The following is a 20,418-nucleotide window of genomic DNA, read 5'->3' on the forward strand; positions in this document are numbered from 1 at the left end:
CATTTGGAAAGACGGGTTGACTAGGGATGGTCAGCGCTGCTTTGTGCATGCGAGATCATGTCTCACAAATTTGATTGCTTTATTGAAGAAGTAACCCAGAAGGTCGATGAGGGCAGGGCAATAGACGTGGTCTATATGGACTTCAGTAAGGCCTTTGATAAGGTTCCACATGGTAGGCTGCTATGGAAAGTTAGATTGCATAGGATCCTGGGAGAGCTGGCTAATTGGATACAGAATTGGTTTGATGGTAGGAAGCAGAGGGCAATAGTGGAAGGTTTTTTGGGTTGAAGGCCCATGACTAGTGGTGCTCGCCAGGGCTTGGTGCTGGGCCCATTGCTATTTGTCATCTATATCAATGATTTGTATGAGAATGTACAAGGCATGGTTGGTAAGTTTGCAGATGACACTAAAATCGGTAGCTTCATTGACAGTGAAGATGGTTATCAGGAATTACAGAGAGATCAGCTGGGAAAGTGGGCTGAGAAATGGCAAATGGATTTTAATTCAGATAAGTGCAAGGTGTTGCATTTTGGGAAGACAAATGAAGTTAGGACTTTCATAGTGAACAGTAGGGCCCCGTGGAGTGTTGTAGAACAGAGGGATCTAGGAGTACAAGTACATGGTTCCCTGAAAGTGGTGTCACAGGTAGACAGGGTGGTGAAGAAGGCTTTTGACACACTGGCCTTCATCAGTCAGGGCACCGAGTGTAGAAGTTGGGATGTTATGTTTCAGTTGTCCAAGACATTGGTGAGGTCGCATTTGGAATATTGTGTTCAATTTTGGTCACCCTGCTGTTGGTAGGATGCCATTAAGCTGGAAAGATTGCAGAAAAGATTTATGAGACCGTTGCCGGGACTCGATGGATTGAGTTATGGAGAGAGGTTGAACAGGTGGGGACTTTTTTCATTGGAGCATAGGAGAATGAAGGGTGATCTTTTAGAGGTCACAGTCTTTTTCCCAGGGTTGAAGAATCAAGAACTAAAGGGCATAGGTTTAAGGTGAGAGGGCAGAGATTTAATAGGAACCTGAGGGGCAACTTTTTTTACCTAGAGAGTGGTCAGTATATGGACAAGCTGCTAGAGGAAGTGGCTGAAGCAGGTACATTAACAACATTTAAGAGGTACTTGGACAGGTACATGGATAGGAAAGGTTCAGAGGGATATGGGCCAACCGCAGGCAAATGGGACTAGCTTAGATGGGAATCTTGGTTAGCATGGATCAGTTGGGCCAAAGGGGCTGTTTCCGTGCTGTATGAGGCTTGATTTTATACTATCTGAATCTGTGATAGCAATGCAACCTCTAAACTTATCCTCCCACTTGATTAAATTATATTCTCTAAAATTCTGAGTTAATCTAAAAGTATAATTAAAGAATTCTAATGGTTTGCAGAAACATGAAAATTGCAAATAAAATTTAATACTCAGAACATGGCATTTAATGAAATTAAAGCCTTCAGCACTCAGACAAATAATTCTGTACATGAAGGACATATCTGTTATTCCAATTTTAATTCACAAAGCTAATTATCCTGCGACAACCCACATGCTCAGCATTATCAAATTAGCTGTTATATTCGGAGACTGGCTTGACAGTTGGAGCAAGGATCACAGGAGATTACTGCAGATCCTATTGGGAGTTTATTCTCTGAGCTAACATTACAGGGTAGTACCAAATCTGTAAGCTCAAGACTAAAGCAAATTGACAGTAATAATGTAAACAACAATTTTCAAACAGACATTGTCTTCAACAAGTTGTGCATTGAGAGAATGGTTAAAATTCACCTACTTAACCCACACCGAATGTTCAATTCATATAATGTTCTGAATGCAATTATTTCCACATAATGTAAAATTAGATATTTTCTTACTATACCTCATTTCAATTTTTTTTGTTTTTGTTCCCTTCTTTCGTATTTCTCGTTCAAGAATTTTTTCACTTTCCTCATTGTTTTGGCTCCTTTAAAAAATCCTTTTTTTCCATTCCTTCCCATTAGCTGAAGACACATATTAGCATGGCCACTTTAAAGTTATCAAGGGCAACTCCTCAATAATTCACATATGGCAATTCTCCCCAGGATTAACATATGATTTAATCATCAGGGCATGAAAGTTGTATCTTCAGCAATGAAGATCACTGGATAGAATACAGTTACTACCTTTAGGAAATGAAAGAAGCAAAATAATTTTGGTTGGAACAAGGGAATAGGCCTCTGTCCTCACCTGTTGCTTCTTGAGTAACAATCTGAGATCTCCAGAAAACCCAGGATATTCAGTTTTTCATTCTTTCTACCACAGGCCACCTAATGAAAAATGGCACATCCAACTCTACCAAATCACGAACGCTTATCTTTATATATTGAAAGCTTTGACAGTCAGCACATGGATTGAACATATGAAGCTTCAGATCATTATCACTACTGTGCACAACCTACAAATTACAAACATTTCCTTCTTTAAAGTATTAATTCAATTGCCTTGATAACTCCTGAACTACAGATTGCCAAAATAAAGCTGGTCTGACCATGTGTTGTCCTTATTATGAACATCAGGCTGACTTCCAGTGTCTCCTCAATGTATTCATCTTAAACAACACCATTTGAATCATTGCTTGACTTTAAAACAGCTCCACTTGTTCCCGTGTGGAATATTTCTCTTCTATCTCTGGTCATTGCTCGCAACCAATGGATGTGTATCTAACTCTTAGGCAAAATAGGAAGGCTAAGGTCCCTCTTGGCCTTCCTTTCTTCAGTGTTTAAGTAAGTGGCATGTCCATTACCTCTTTGTGGAAAGCTTCAAATGCAGATGAACTGGCATTAACTGGTCAAAGAATTCCAAAGAGATTGAAGTCACACTGAGATCAGACCTGCTGACGATGGCAGTACATTTTCACAAGTGAAAGCTACAGCAAATCCAACAGTTCTGATGAAGGGTCTCAACCCAACACGTCGACTATTTCTCTCCATAGATGCTGCTTGACCTCTTAAGTTCCTCCAGCACTTTTGTGTGTGTAAATCCAACTCATTGTGATATCTATTTCACCTTAGTCACAATGAATATGCCCATCTCAACAACTGCTACTAAGAAGGATTGATCTGTCACTGTGGCACAGCAGTTAGTGCTGCTGCCTCACATCTAGGAGTATCTGGGTTTTACCCTGATTTTAAGTGTTGTCCGTATACAATCTGCAAATTCTCCAAGTGGCCACTTGGGTTCCACCAACTGCTCAGTTTGCTGCATTTGTAGGTTAGTTAGCTACTCTAAATTACCCGATTTTGTAAATGGAAAAAGAATCAAAGGGAAGTTGATGGACATGCATGGGAGAATACATCATAGCATTACAGGGGATCAAGAAATGAGAATGGGACGTATGGGATTGCTCTGCTGGGAGCCAGCATGGACCTGATGTGTTGACTGGCCTCCTGTTTTACAGTAAGAGAGAAAGAGTAGGTCTATTCTCTCAGGTCTAGAAGAAATAATGATCATCTCATTAAAACATGTAAGATTCTAAGGGATCTTGACAGACTGGTAGCTGTAAGGATGTTTCCCCTGCTAGTGATGTCTGAGATGGAATATGGCTGGGTAGACTGATCATTGTTTCAGGATATAGTTTAGTCCACTTAAAATTGAGATAAGGAGGAATTTCTTCTCACAAGATGGAAATCTTTGGAATTCTCTACTTCAGAGAACTAAGAATGTATGCAGGTCTGAAACAGACTTTCGGGCTACAGGAGAATTAAAGCCTTACGTTCTGAAGTACAACACAATCTAACTCATGACATTCAATCACACTTCAGTTCTTGTCCTAATCTGTGATCTGCTTCTGGAGATCTGTGAGAAACAGCCGTGAAGACAAGATGGATGAATATAGAGCAAAGAAGAATCATTGGGAAGAGCAGGAACACCATCATGGAAACACTTCGCATTTGGCTGTTGCACTGGTCTACACACATTACTGAATTGAGTATTTGCATGTTTTGAAAGCACCAATTTATGGCACAGTGGCACAGCTAGCAGAGCCACTGCCCCACAGCACCAGAGGCCCAAGTTCAATCCTGACCTTGGGTGCTGTCAGTGTGCAGTTGTGTGTTCTCTCTGTTACTGCATGGGTTTCCTCTGGGTGTTCTGGTTTCCTCTCACATCCCAAAGACGTAAGGATTGATAGGTTAATTGGACACTAAATTGCCCCTAGTGTGTAGGTGTGGTAGAATCTGGGAGGTTGATGAGAATGTGGGGACAATGAAAGAAGGGGATTAGTGTAAGTGGGTGGTTGATGGTCAGTGCCAACTCAGTGAGCTGAAGAGCCTGTTTCCATGCTGTATCTCTCAATGACTATAACTCATTCCAAATATGTGAATGCTTGGCTGATCATAATACATACTTACACTAGAACTCCGTATTTTACACTGGTTCACCGATTACTGTTGCAGACCAATGATGGATTCCCAAACATTTACAATTTGCTGCAATGCCTGCATAAAAAGCAACCCAGGTCTTCCTATCCAAAGAGACTTAATGGATTTTCCAGCTAATTGCTCGATTTTCCAGAAACCTTTTCGGACATGTGCCCAAGTATCTGTAGGACAAGACAATGCCAAATCTACACAGAAATTTTGGGATGAAACCATTGCCTGGAAAGAAAATCTAATTTCCCATTCAAAGGTGAAGCTCACTGGGTTTAACCTGTCAGATAAATCTTACAAGGTTTTTAATTGGGTCTGAACAGGACATGTGGCCACCTGCTGCACAAAAGAGGGTTGGCAGTTCAAACTAATCACCACAGAACAATACTCTCCTCTAAACAAATATTGTGGTTATACTACTGGAGGTAAACTCCTTCTCCTCAAGATCTATTTAGAAAGACCTTTATCAGAGTATTATTAAATATCTTCTGGACATTTTACTCAAACACTGAGCCATGGGGATTATGTGATTATTTTAATTATTTTGTCAAGAACCCTCTTCACTACCATGTAGATACAAGGTAACAGTTGCATCAACTTAATAATATTGTTCAATCACATGCTTTTTCCATTATCCATATTTTCCTCACTGTTTTGTTGTTCTTTTTCTGTAAGGTTTTCGACAAGGATGAGACCAAGAAAATGTACAATAGACATCTGATAAATGTATTCCAATTTAATATTGATACATACAATCAATCTTTCATAAAACACAATCATTGAATTAATGAATGCATGTACTGAAACATGTAATCCAGCTGGGTAAAATAGATGGCATTTGCCCTAAAAAGACAAAAATTATTGTTGCACTTCCTTTAGTAAATGAAGTTACCTACTAAAATTGCAGTGCTGATAACTTAACAGAAGCTTTAGTGAATAGTATGTCAGCTGACATTATAAAAGTTTTCCATATTTATTTGTTATTATATGAAGGGAATTATACTATTCTGTATACTCATACAAGTACTGTATTACACAATATTGATTACAAGGCATATGCTATGATATTAATGAGTAATCCCATATCTACATATTTTACCCCAAAATTTAGTATGACTCAAAGCAGCGTACATGTTAGCTCTCACAAACAGCGAATATACTTTAAAATCGTATATGGGCATCTGGCCTATAAGAAAGGTATTTTAGGTTTGGAGTGATCAATATAAACAATAGTGTTACTCCAGAGGGACACAGGGAGAATCAAACTGTGCCCTTATTACTATACTTCAGTAAAAGGAAAAGGCATAAAAATATACCTTTAATACAAGCTCTCTCTCTCTCTCTATATATATATATATATATATATATATATATATATATATATACATACATACATACATACACACACACACACACACACACACACAATATAAATAAGTAAATTATCAAAAAAGTTCAGAAAAAACATAACATTAAATCAAAGTGAATTCTGCGCTTAGCCTTGCTGGATTCCTCCAAAGAAAAGTTTAGTATTGATGCCTGGACTTGGGATGCCGATTTTTCAAAGTATAATGAACTACTGCCAGATAAACATTTAGGTTATACCGTATATATCAGCTGGGGTAGGGCATGCCAATGGGAAATTGGTTGGTGATAGTTATTCCACTCAAGTTTTAGTCAACTCTTTCAAATTCTGGAAATAATGCCTTTTGAAAATATTTGACTATCATTTCAAGAAAAAAATGCAAGTTCATATTTACATTGTATTATATAACACCTGCAGATTTTGAGGTAGAGACTAATTTCCACAGTGGCTATCCCACCCTTGACAAAAATTAAAGGTGATCCAATGAAATGCAAGAATACAGCAAACTGTTTATACTATTTTCGACTTCCATATTATCTTCCACCCAACCAACAGTAAATACGCGAGAGAAATTCATCTCCTAAATAGCTCCACAGTAAGCTGATCAGTTCATGTGTATTCTGTCCATCAATTAGGTCAAATGGCTGTACCACTAATACAGAACATATTCCCATCACAGTACTTTAGTCAGGAACTTTACATATGTTTATCAACAAGCTTTGCATAGCTTCTCTATGCTGAATCAAAGAATGCTGCAAGACTATTAGGGTCATAATTATCCAAAATTTCTAGCAGAAGAGGAACTTTGGTTTTCACATTCGTACCTTTGAATTTGAATTTATCTATAAAGAGGTCAGTTATCATGCCTAAATGGGTTGTGGGGGAGGGGGGGGGAAACAAAAATAAAGGAGAATTAGTTTAAACATAAAGATGTATCGGTTCAAGGGATATTATCTTTAAAAGTAACATTGCACAATGTTTATATCTTTAACTGTATTTCTTTTCTATATCAGTTTTCCTCAGACATGATGGAAGACAGAGAACTTAGTTGTTGAAAAGTGCATCACCATGGCACAAAATGTGGTCAAACTGCTTAACATGGCACCAATCCAACAGGTTAGGAAGGCCACACTGTCTCTGCTAGATTAACTGATTTTAGTGATATGGTCAGGATATTCCAATCAGTGGCAAAGGTATTACAAGATGGTGACCTTGAAAGAACTTGCTTACAAAACTATAGCTGGGCTTTGTAACATGCACCTCCCCCTTTCAAACATGATTGATGACACCTGCACAGGATCCAAGAGGTCCAGTAACTGCAGTGTCATCAAGTCAGCTGAGTAATCGAACTGAAGATAGTAAACCAGGATAAAAATAAGCTAATTCCTACAACCTCTTAAAATTTTTTTAGAGACAAAATTAAGACAGATGTCAAAATATATATATATACTTTTGTAAAGTGTGAAAAATATAGGATTTTCAAAAGTTATGGAACACAGGAGACTGAGGAGATTTAACTGAGATATAAAAAATTATAAGGGGTGTAGGCTGGGTAAATACAAAGGTTGTATTTCCTTTCAGGGTTACAAACCAGGGGGTACGTAATTAAAATGATTAGCAGAAGAATTAAAGGGGAGATGTGAAAAAAAACCTTTTCATCCCAAGGGTGGTAGGATCTGGAACTCATTGCCAGGAAGGGTGGTAGAAACAGAAACCCTCACCACAATTAAAAAAGTACCAGATGATTCAGCTGGAACAGTCCCACGAAGAATAAATTCAAAAATATTATCTTTGCTAGTCATTTCAAAATCAAAGCACATCGATTTTAGAGGGAGGGAAAGACCTGAAAACAAAGGATTAGTGCATAATATGCATTTAGAAGAGGCACCTATAAGCAAAATTGTATGTTTTCAGCTATTTACATAATTTTTTGCTCTCCATTTATAGTACTTGCCATACAATCTCTCCAAGTGAGCAGGTTGTTTCTTATATTCCTCGAGCAGACTATCAGCTTCCTCCAAAATGGAACGATATTCGGGTATTAGGAAATCCACATTTCCTTCATAAACTTGCAGCTCCTGCAATGGAAAGGATCACCTGATCACATGGATCATTACATTTAATTTCAGAGGCTCCCCTCATTCTACTGTTGTTATACCTGCACTACACTTTGTCTGTAACTGTAACATTATATTCCGCATTTTTCCCCCTTTTGTACTACCTCGATGTACTTATGTATGGAATGATTTGCCTGGATGGCAGGCAAATAAAAGCTTTTCACTGTACTATGGTACATGTGACAATAACAAACCAATTACCTATTAACATCGTGGTATGCTACATTATTATTCACATATGGGATGTGGACATCATAGCTATGGCCAACATTTATTACTTAGTTCTAATTGAGCTCAATGTGGTTGTTGTAGGCTTTATTCATAGAATCATACAGCACCGAAATGAGCCCTTTCACCCCATCTCATCCATGCCAACCAGGATGACTATCTACGTTAATTCTAATTGCCTGCACTAGGCCCATATCCTTCTATGCCTTTCCTGTCTAAATACCTGTCAAAAATGCTTCATAAATGTTGTAATTGTATCTGCTTCTACCACCTCCTTTGGCAGCTCTTTCCACATAAACACCAGTCTCTGTGCAAAAAACTCACCCCGATATCCCCTTTAAATTTCTTCCCACTCACCTCAAGTCTGTGTCCTCCAGTTCGAGACTTCCTTGCCCTGGGAAAAAGACTGACCATTTATCCTATCTAGGCCCCTCATAAATGTTATAAACCTCTATAATGTCACCCCTCAGCCTCCTACATTTCAGTGAGAATAAACCCAGCCTATCCAATCTCTCCTTATAGCCAGAGCCCTCCATTCTAGACCAATCTCTGCTGCACTCTCTCTATTGCTATCACATCCTTCCTGTAGTGTGGCGACCAGAACTGTACACAGTACTCCAAATGCAGTCCAACCAAATGTTTTCTGGAATCACTTTTTATTCTTGAATAACATAAGTGTGCATTGTGAGGTTCCCTCTATGCAGTTAGGTTCCACAATTTTGTTCCAGAATTTTGATCCAGAATTTTGATTCAGTGACAATGCGGTAATGGCAACTTTTGTCCATGACAGGACAGAGAATGACAGGAAAATTGAAGCTGCTGGTGTTCCCTTGTGCCTGTTGCCCTTATCTTTCCAGGTAGTGGCGATCACTTGATTGAGAAGTGTTGTCAAAGAAGCTTTGATAGGTTGCTGCACCAGGACCTTGTAACTGGTAGACAGTGCAGTGATTGTAGTGAAAAAAAATGGTTAACATGAAGAATGGGGTGCTTATAAAAGTAGGCTATGGAGTCAGTCAATCAAACAAGTTGAGAATTAAGATTCAGGGAATCAGGATGCAAGCCTCTCATCAGAGAATTTGTTCCTGTGGTTACAGTGTTTACATGGTTGGTTCAGTTACGTTTCTGATGTTGACAGTATTTGATGATGTTATTGCCATTGATCAGAAGCTCACTTAATGGAAATGGTGTGCACGCAATGTACATACTTATCAGCCCACGACTGACCTTGTCTGGGACTTGCTGCATGCAGATACAGTCTGCTGTGTTATCTGAGGGGTTATGGATGGAATTGTACTCTGGGTCTTCTGTGAATGGTACATTTTCTGTAGTGATAAAGTGAGTCATCACTGAAACCGCTGCAGATTTTCTGCCCTAAGGTACTACTCTGAGGAACACCTACAATTATGCCCTTGAGCTGAACAGATGGCCTCACAACCAGAAGTATCTTCTTTTGTATTGTGAGTACAGTCAACAGCAAGTCTTGCCTTTGATTTCCATTAGCTAGGACTTCTTGATATCATACTTTGTCACGATGCCTTTATACCAAGGCCAGTCACTCTCACTTCACCCTAAATTTTTTAAACATATCAGCCTGTTTCATGGAAACATAATCATGCAAAAACTGACAATTAACCAAACATGAGATATCAGGAGTGAAGAAAGAAAATAGGACCTTGTGTAGGGGTGACTAAAAGCATGGCCAGCAACTGCAGGGTGCACAAGGGGCCAGGCTTAGAGAAACAAGGTGTTCGCAGAGAGGTTACAAAGATAACGGACTGTGGAGTTCGCTAAGAGGGTCTGAAGTTTGGGACAACAGTAGGAGACTAAGAAGGAAGAGGAGTAATGAAGTGGTCAAGCCAGGAGAAGAAATGAAGGGGGAGGAGTCAATAAAGACACAAAGGGGTTAAAAGAGCACAGGAAAAAGAAACATAAACCAAGTCGAAATGAGGAAAGATCAATACACCATTGGTGCACATCCAGCAATGTTTTTGCATTGCGTCAATACTTTTTAACTTTGGTAATATCTGAATTATAGCCGTTAACATTTCTATTGGAAAAATAAGTAGTGACAAAATAACAATGACGTTACTATAATGACACAATGCTCTTGAGAAAGCAGCAGCTCTTTGTACAAAGAAGAGGTTGACATCAGAAAGTTGTTGGGGCAATAAGATGCTTAGCTAAAATATGTCAGCTTACCTAGCTGTGAGATGCAATGCATGGGGAATAAATGAACAATCCAGTTCACTTTAGATCCACATTAGTTTCTAGAAAATGCATTTATATGAGCAAATATCGATTACTCAGGTGTTTAGCCGAAGTGAACAATTTTTATTGACTGCATTTAATACAATATAATGTCTAAAAACCTGGCTATACAGTTTGTACATTATCAATGCAACTTACCTTCAAAGCATCAATCAATTGGACTTTCTTGGCTAACAGCAACTGATGTTCCAATTTGGGATGGATCAGTTTTAAAGTGTAGTTTACTGATTCCTCATTAACATCTTCAAGAAGAAAACACATTCCTCAGGAAAAACAGTTCATAAATAATGGAATTCTAGGACATTGAAACAAATTATGGTTTGGTTCTCACCATATGAAATGTTGAGATTGATTTTTCTTTTTGTAGCTTCTTTAGTTAATACATCCTTCAGGATGGAAATGGTAGAGATGTTGTCAGATTTAAAAGTTCCTTCACCTTTTCTAAAATTAAGTTCGAAGTGCACTTATTAAACATTCCTTAAAATCAAAATCAGCCAGAGCAACACAAAGTACAAGCTTCTATTTTACAACAAACTGAAATTGAAATAAACAAAATACTTTCAACAGTCAATTTGTTTTCCTCGGTGACAAAAGGACAAAGACAAAGACAATAAAAGTTTTATATCAGAGGATTTAAATATTGTAGGAACAAACAATGTACAAATATAGTTAATTCTCAATGGTGTTAGTGAAGTGACAGAAAAAACTAGATAATTTAACCAAGTACATCAGTATACATGACATTATTTCTCTTCACCAAATCCTTATGACGGATATTTTCTTTCACATAACGTGATACATAATAAAAAATCTTCATTTTTCATTCCAAAAAAGTTAATATTCAATAAATAAATCCTAAGAAAGAAAACACTGTTATAAGTCTTTTCTGTTTTAAGGATTAGAATAACTAAAGACTAGGATTTATAAATTGCTTATTGTTATTCATGGTTTTCTTGTATGAAAAGACTGGTTGCAGAGTTGGGGTGGTGGGATGGGGGTAAAATTGATCTCAAAAGTACAACAGGTGCCCCTGCAGAAAATCTAGATGAACATTGTTCATCTGGTTTGTCTTCAACCATCCTGCTAATTCAATTATACAATGATGTGTTTTTTTGAATAATAGCAACAATCTGTAGCTATTAATCTATAACAAATCCAGAAATGCTGTGTGGGATGTCCCTAGGGTGAATAGCTTTCAGAACTATCATTTTGAAAACTGTACTGGCAAAATGAATTGGATACCAGAATGCAGAAAAGCACATTTTTTTTTAAAGCAATTTATTACATTTATTGGAGACACAATGGAGATGCAAGAGACTGCAGAGGCTGGAGTCTGGAACAAAAATAACATACTTCTGGAGGAACTCAGCGGGCCAAGCAGCATATGTTGTGGGGAAAGGAACTGTCAACATTTCCAGTTGAGATCCTGCATCAAGGCCAAGAGTGAAGAGGGAAAATAGCCTGTATAAAGAGGAGAGGGGGAGGGGGCTCATCAACAATTCCTCCCCACCCCCCCCCCCCCATGTTGCCTGACCCACTGAGTTCCTCCAACAGTTTGATTTTTTTGCTCCAGATTACATCATTTGCAGTCTCTTGTGTCTCAACCCTGATTACAGACATTCCCTTTGTTTTCTCCTCGCGCTCTCCCCTTTACAATTTAGAACACACTTTAAGTCATCTAAAACTTGGTCAGAAGGTACATTTTAAGGAACACAAATTTTAAGTTACACAAATGGGGAGGAGTGAAGCCATGGAGATATTTAAATATGAGGTTGAGACATTTTATTACCAAGGAATTGTTGGACTGAGAGAATATGTAAATTACTGAGAGGTGGTGACAGTGAACCAGGTGCGCTTTTGGATTTGAAGCAGCAGAGTTTGGGATGATATTAAGTAGAGTGGAAGATAGAAGGTCAGCTACATGGAAATGTAAGAAGATTTTGGCAGTTGAGGAAAGGTCAAAAATGGGCAATATTATGGAGATCAAATTAGTAATTTCTGCCTGTTTTTCCTAACTAATCTGTGTCTGACAAGTTAAATGTAAATCTTAAGAACAAATTAAGGCTTACAGAATTGGCTAATAAAAGGTTAGATTATTTAAAATTATTAAATATTCAGTATCTAAATAATAAGTGATTCAACAATGGTATACAATTAACATAGTCATTTCTCTTACCTGTAGGTACATTCCAACTGTGTATCCAGAAACGTATTCTGAAAGTAAAATGTAACACTATCACCCACTGGGACTTTATCTGGTACTTCTGGCAAACAGAAGACAACCCAGGAATGAATTTCTGCAAAGCTGAACTGTCCTGTGAGTGTCAGCGAATTTACTGGTCTGTGGTACAGAAAAGATGGAGAAAAAGGGAGTAAAAATTACTATCATGGAGAATTACAGTTATAGTCACTTCCTAATTTTCTGATATTGTCCCCTTTCTTCTGAAGATGGAAATACATACTGGGATACAATTCACTTTCTGTTTTCAAGAGTGGGACTATACAATAACAATTGGAAACAATCCTCATCTCACACAGTCTAACAGGAATCAACTAACATTGATCAAAAGCATTCCCACCCTGGCCATAAGCACTGCAGCTGATTATAGCATTCCTAACACTCTACATCTTTATGGTCTGCACGGTGTGAAGTATTGATATAACCGAGACTTCAGAGCTCAGACCTCTAATAAATCCTTAATTTAGATTATCAAGCAGCTCTACAATGTCATTAACTCTTTACTTTCATCCTCCAACACCATTTCTTTTAAAAAAACTCAAAATACTTTGTGGCCTATATACTACATTCACAAGTTATTCTACTCAGAAAACCATTTACATGTTTTTTTTAAAATAAGAAAACAATATCCTTTGGAGGTACTTCTACAGCAAAACAAGAAACAATTCAAATTTGCATGTTATGTGGAATGTAAACCTGAACTGCTGGCTTCTATTCACACAGTGGAAATACATGTTGAAGCTGCTGGTATCCAGCAATGACATCAATTGGTGAGCAATGCATTTCTGATGCTGCTGAAGCACGCATGTAATCTGAAGAAACGATATGGCATTAACTGAAAAGGTAGGCTTCAAGAGATAGATGAAGACTTGCTCAAATATGAATTAAAGAGGCAGTTCTTACCAAAGCCAGTGTTGGGGTTTACCTCTGAAGACAACCACAGAATTCCTCTGATGGTTCCAATTTTACAGGCTAAAGCTTTCTGCTTTCTCTGGGAAGGCCCAAATATCCTGTGCTTCCCCAGATACTCACTTCAGATACCATGATATTTCATCATCTGACAGTGAAGCATTCACTCTGCCACCTCTAATTAGGCCAGATTTATTCTCATTAAATTGGAAGAATGCTTCCCTTTGAGAGCTGTTGCTTTAAGAGCTTCCACTATAGTGGGCAGTTGCACAGGTAAATTGGTGCTTCCTGCACAACTCTTGAAATTATGTATGGTTATTTGTTTAATAAAGAATCCTTATAGATCATGCATGTAAGATCATCCCATAGCTCTGAAAGAAATTGGAATGAATTCACTGTGTATTGCTATTATAGCACACATTACCATGTGTTTTAGAACTTTTAGTGCAAAGACTAGCTCCTGAACAACTTCATTGTTTTCATTTGAAGAAGGAAAAACCATGGGAATTCTATACTAAAGCAGGGTTATAAGATGTCCATTGTGAAAAATATCAAGCTATCCAAAGTTATCACACACTGAAAGATTCAGGAACACCTACGTTTGAAGTCTATTCCGCCACTCAATTAGGTCATAGCTGATCTGTACTTTAATTCCATTACTAATTTGGTTCCATATCTTCAATACCCTATCAAAAATCCATCAATGTCAGTTCTGAAATTTGTCACTGAACTGGCCTCAATAGTTGTCCAAGTAGTGGCAGAAGAAAAGCAACAGTTCCAGGTTTCTACTAATCTATGTGCACAGTGCTTCTTGATGTCACCATTAAATTGCCTGAGGCCCCACCAGCACAAATAGTTTAATTACCCCATTAAATACTTTAATTTTCTTAGATACATTAACTAGTCAATGCTATCTCTTCCCAATTTAACCATTTTAATGTGATTCTTATGAAATTGTATCCCCACCTGGACAATGCATCTTTTCTGAACTGCAGTACCCACATGATACACTGAAATATTGTATTTCATAAAGCACACCAGAATCCCAATTTATATCATTATTCAATAAGATACTGTTGGAGTACAACTAATAACCATTTGGATGAGAAAATAAAGTGATTTCTCTCTCATAAAAGCTTTGTTCTTAACATTTCAGCTACTTGCCTTGGATGGAGCGTCTCAGTTATGAGGAGAGACTGGGTCTGTTTTCCCCAGAGCAGAGAAGATTAAGAAGGGACAGGATTGAGGTATATAAAATTATGAAGGGTATAGATAGGGTAGCCTGCAGGGAACTATTACCCATCTCAGAGGTAGATAAAACTAGAGGACACAGATTTAGAGTGGATAAGGGGATTTAGAGTGGATCTGAGGGGGACCTTTTTCACCCATAGAGTGGTGAGTAGCTGGAATACATTGCCTGAGAGAGTGGTGGAGCAGAGTTGCTGACAGCATTTAGGAAGTGTCTAGAGGAGCACCTGAATCACTTCAGCATTGAAGGCTTTGGGTCAAGTGCTACAAGATGGTGCCTGCTGGTCAGTGTAGATGTAGTGGGCCGAATGGCCTTGTTCCATGCTGTATTACTCTATAACTCTACAATTTCTACACAGATTATTGATCTACCTGTTATGATCGATAACATGTGTCCTCTGATGAAGTGATAATGGTTTGATCTGATACTGATGGACCTGGCATGTTTTAGGCTGCAGACGTGGGGTAATGTAGGCTTGTAATGTTCCATGCTGTCCTTCAATTGAACGAATCTGTAGAAAGAAAGGGAAATTTATATTCCGGAAAGGCAGCTTAATCTACATACCCCTGCCTTCAGAGTCACAAATTTGAAACTGCTACACAGTGGTATATCAAATTGATCCTCCAAATCTCCTATGCTACTTTGGAAAAAATATAGAATATAAACTTCTGTTGCTTTCATTGTAAATATACATTCTAATGGCTTATAATAAATTAATACAGATAGAAGTCTTAAGGAAACAGGCAGCAAGCTAGTCTACTTTTATTTTATGGCTATTCTTAAATTTAAACTTGGTACCTGAATCTCAAATGTTAATCGACATATCTAATTTGATATTCTTGGAAAGAATTCAATCTATGAGAAGATTCCACATATTATTTTTGAGACATTAAGTGGGCTAAGAAGGAGTCTCATTTTTGTAGTGCCTCTCAGAATCTCAGGATGTACTAAAATGTTTATAACCAAGTGCAGTCACTGTGGCAATGTATGAGGTGTAGCAAGCAGCAAGACTCCACAAGTAGCAAAAAGGTAATGACTTGATGTTTTAATTATATTGGTTGAGGGATAAATATTGGCTAAACCACCAATGAGAACTACCTCACTATTGTTTGATCTATTATGGGATCGAAAACAATTCATTTCAAACAAAATGAACCAATTCGAGTTGGTTTCTGCCTTTTACCTAGGCTTGCCACTCATGGTCCTGCTGGTCCTCACTTACCAGAACCAGATGTGGAGGGCTGAACAAGCTCATTCCCTCCACATTTGGGAGGCTTCATAAGGCCTCAGAAGATCTCAAGCAGTATTCCACTTGGGCCCTGCCCTCAAAATAGCCTTGCAGCCTTTCACAGGAGTCAAAGATATGAGTGTGGGAGTGGAGCCTTATCCTCTATCAAAGCTGTCGAGGCTATAGATCAGCTTTTAAAGATGTTTGGAAATTATAAAGATTTCTTTAAATAATTAATAAAAATAAAAACTAATAAAGCCTTAAAATGTTAGAAAAAATTAAAATAATATAAAGTAAAATAATAAAGTATTATTAATAATCATAATATTAATATGAAGTGGAAAAAGATGAATTTGTCTTACCTTTTCCTCTAATCTATGGAGACAGGAATCTCTGTTCAAATCAAAGGGGTTATTGCTCCAACATGAAGTCTGGCTGGCAATGACTGGAAGCACTGGCACCTCTGATTCCACATGTGCCAGACTAGCAGCAGGTTCACATGAATTGAAAACTTACTTACCTGGAGCAAAGGAACAGCAGCAAATTCCATTTATGGGCCATTGCCAGCACAATTCAGCCAATATTTTCCCAAAAAAATTATGCTTAATAGATTTAAAAATTAAAAACCTGTACACAAAATCCTGTGTAAATTGGGATAAATGGATCATTTTCAGGTTGGCAATCTATAACTAATGGAGTGCCCTATGAATCAGTGCGAGATTCTGGAAAGGAACCAGCAGACTGGAGAACTTCAAATGAAACTCTTCTATTCCTGAAAGGAGGGAAACAGAAAGCAGGAAACCACAGGCCAGTTAGCACATCTTCTGTCAATGGGAGACACAAGAGACTGCTGATGCTGTAGTCTGACTCAAAAGAACTGCTGAGGAACTCAGCAAGTCAAGCAGCATCTGTGGAGTCGACGTTTCGGGTCAAGACCCTGCATCAGGACTGAGAATGTAGAGGGGAGGTAGCCGGTATAAAGAGGTGAGAGTGAGGGGTGAGGCAAGGGCTGGCAGGCAATAGGTAGAACCACTCTACACTCTCAGTCCTGATGAAGTTTATAGCATATAGAACAGTACAGCACTGGACAGGTCATTCAGCCCACGATGTTGTGCCAATCTTGATGCCAATTTATACTAAATGTCCTCCTCCTGTGTATCATCCATATCCATCCATTCCCTTCATATTCATGTGTCTATCCAAAAGCCTCCTAAACTCCACCAAACTGCCTGCTTCCACTACTACCCCTGGTAACCCATTCCAGGCACTTACCACTCTCTGCATAAAACAAAACCTGCCCCTCATAGTGTCTTTAAACTTCCCCCCTCTAACTTTAAAAGTATGTCCTCTGGTATTTGACATTTCTACCCTGGGGAAGATTCTGATTGTCTACCCTATTTATGCCTCTCATAATTTTAAAAACCTCTATCGGGTCTCCCCTCAGCCTCCAATGCTCTAGGGAGAACAACCGAAGTTTCTCCAACCTTTCCTTATAGCTCATACCCTCTAATCCAGGCAACATCATGGTAAACCTATTCTGCACCCTTTCCACAGTCTAGACATCCTTCATATAACGGGGTGACTAGATCTGCACATAATACTCCAAGTGCGGTCCAAATTTGTCCAGCAGTTTAGTTTTTTGCTTCCGTCATTGGGAAGTTGCTGGAATCTATTATTAGGAATGTAGCAGTGGTAGTAGGACATTTGGAGAATCATAATCATAATACAATCAAGTCAAGTCATAATCGTTTTATGAAACGCAAGTGGCTTTTGACAAACATACTAGCCTTTTCTGAGGATGTAATAGTGGACACAAATTTGGTAGATGGAGAATTAAGTGGGGAAATGCAAGGTTATTCATTTAGGTGGGAATAGAAATTGGGAATAGAAAAGCAGGAATACTGATTAGATAGAGAAAGATTACAATATTCTGCTCTACATAGGGATCTAGATACTCTCATATATAGTACCTTTAGTTCCAATCTGGTGGTATTTGCTTGGCATCGATAAGTAGCCAGGAGAAAATTACCATTCTGCTGTGAAAAAAAATAAAAACAAGTTGGAAATACCAGGCCATTTTAAAAATAGACTAAAAGTGACAGCATTTCTGAAAAGCTGATAGTATTTCATATTATCTACCATTTTAAAAATATTCTCTTTTTGCTCTTCTAATTTCTCTTTCACATCCCCAAAAAACATTATATATACTTCAAGGTTTGTTCAATGTTGTAACCCCCAATTTTATCACCTGCCTACAATTAGGTTTCAGTTTAGTTTTAATTTCCAATTTCACTATGGAACATTATTCTCTAATGCTCCCCTTCCTTTACCTCCTGGAATATATTTATTTTTTCAATCTGCTAATCACATAATTAAGATAACTCAGAGCTGATGTAACAAATGTTTGCCAACTTTCCTATCTGGATAACACAACTTGTTTAATATTTTTTAACCATACAACATTTTTACTTTCTATATCTATTTCTATATTTGTACCAATTTGACTACATTGTCCCCTAATTCTCAATTGTTCTCTAACCATCGCATTAGTTATTTAACCCATTTTTTTGTTTCAAATCCATAGATTTGTAAATCAGATATAATGGCCTAGAAACTCAAATGGATCCAATATAGAAACAACACAGTACAAGTTTCCCTACGATCTCCAAAAGCACTGCACTGGGAAAGATGTCATCTCATGCACCCCAATCAGGCCCAGGGGTGACCAATGCCCAGGAACACCTGGTTTCACTCCAGAAAAAAAATCAATTTTGTACTGTATACTATATTGCTGCAAAAGAAAATTATATCATGACATTGACTTCCTAGTCAAATGACTTTAACTTCAGTTGAAACAAGAATGATAATGTGAACATTACTGGGGAGAAAAGAAACAATGATTTAAATATTACATATTCCATTTATAAAGTAATTACAATGCCTCCTAACCTTGTAGTTGTAATGTGACTGGATTGATTCAATATATCCTTGCAAAAAATCATTTAGGCCTGACAGTCAAGTGCACAAAGAATCACCGATGTCAAGAATGATCTCTGTAGAATCAGAAGTAGTTAGCATTTTTCCTGAATCCAATGAGTCAGCAAAATAAGGTACTCACCACCAGTGCATAACACAGTATACTAACTCTAAGTCACTACTGCATTAGGAATTCAATTTGGAATCCAAATCATCACTTGGCTTAAAATTCCCAATCTTGGCAGCACCTGCCAAAACTGCTGACACAAAGTACATAAAAGCAGTAAACATAGAACATGATGCCTTGTTCCAGAAATTACCATATATCCAAGGGAATAAGAAAACATCTAAGTGAGTGCCTTAGTTTGATATCAATATTTTAAATTTTTCAATAAATCTTATATACTGTATTTCATACCTCTGCATCACATCCACTGAAGCTGACCACAGCTGAATTTTTGTCTACATCCAGTAGATCAATTGGGACATCACTCTGTGAACAGAGACAAATAGGAAAAAAATAATCAGGGTTAAAGCTTGAAAACCAAAATTTAGCTTTATATTTAAATATACAAACAAAGTTTTCAATCAGGCTTTTCTCTGGAGCACACAACTGGTCTAATGCTATTCTCAGCTGCACTTACCTGCAGCAGCACATTGTCAATAGCTGTCTGCACTTCGAGGGTGAGGCTGTAGCTTGCATCATCACGGTTTAGAGTAAACTTATCATTCACATTAAACACAGGCATTGCTGAAACTGCATCACTTGAATGTGCTGACTGGTGGTACTTCTCACGTTCTTGAAGCACCTTCAATTGTAACTGGTCCAACTCCACCCTAATGAAGAAGGGAATTCTATAGTTAACTTCATATCCCAAGATAAGAAAGAGGGTATTGAGTTATAAACACTTTTTCTAAAAATTACAATAGAACTTTTTATCAGATGATCAGATTTGCAAATGTCCCAGATTACGTTACCATCTGTCTCTAAAAGTAATTTTACTTGAGAAGACAATGGCATAGAAGGTAAGTAAAAGTCGAAAGCAACTAAAGACACAAATATCAACTATATAACTAAACACTGAAGCATAACACTCATCTAGTTCTAGAATACAACAAGGAAGGACAAAATGCCATGATGCCAAAGTGTGGTTTTAGTGAGTCTACAGAGATCCCAATAGTTACGTGAATGTACATTTCAGGGATGCAGAAGAACTTTCAGAGCTTATTTAGCAAACTAGAACATCAACGTTAAAAAGTCAGAAAATTACCAGAATAAGAATAAAAAAGTCAGCTGCCTAAATAGAAAAAAATTATCTTACAGTATTCCTGAAAAGACAATGCAAACTGCTTTTTTTAAATGAGGCAGTGCAGACAGAGACATCTGATATCCATCTGGAAGAGCAGTATGGCTAATGCCAGTTGTTTACATAATACAA

General features: G+C 37.8%; 1 protein-coding gene across 2 annotated transcripts in view; it reads right to left on the bottom strand.

Annotated features, from left to right (window-relative positions):
- Positions 1–5,133: 5,133 nt before the first annotated feature.
- bbs7 (Bardet-Biedl syndrome 7) overlaps positions 5,134–20,418 on the bottom strand; it is a 33,871-nt gene continuing 18,586 nt past the window's right edge. The window contains exons 11-19 of one of the 2 annotated variants that reach the window (XM_052039259.1): positions 19,624–19,816; positions 19,398–19,472; positions 17,974–18,036; positions 15,147–15,286; positions 12,555–12,719; positions 10,710–10,819; positions 10,517–10,620; positions 7,720–7,843; positions 5,134–6,631 (exon numbers count right to left, since the gene is read on the bottom strand). In XM_052039259.1, coding sequence (XP_051895219.1) covers positions 6,498–6,631; positions 7,720–7,843; positions 10,517–10,620; positions 10,710–10,819; positions 12,555–12,719; positions 15,147–15,286; positions 17,974–18,036; positions 19,398–19,472; positions 19,624–19,816 — 1,108 coding nt within the window. In that variant the 3' untranslated portion in view covers positions 5,134–6,497. Of the gene's footprint in view, positions 6,632–7,719; positions 7,844–10,516; positions 10,621–10,709; positions 10,820–12,554; positions 12,720–15,146; positions 15,287–17,973; positions 18,040–19,397; positions 19,473–19,623; positions 19,817–20,418 lie in introns of both variants that reach the window. The other variant, XM_052039250.1, reaches the window with a different exon arrangement.

Source organism: Pristis pectinata, chromosome 2 (genome assembly GCF_009764475.1).
Source record: "Pristis pectinata isolate sPriPec2 chromosome 2, sPriPec2.1.pri, whole genome shotgun sequence".
NCBI lineage: Eukaryota > Metazoa > Chordata > Chondrichthyes > Rhinopristiformes > Pristidae > Pristis > Pristis pectinata.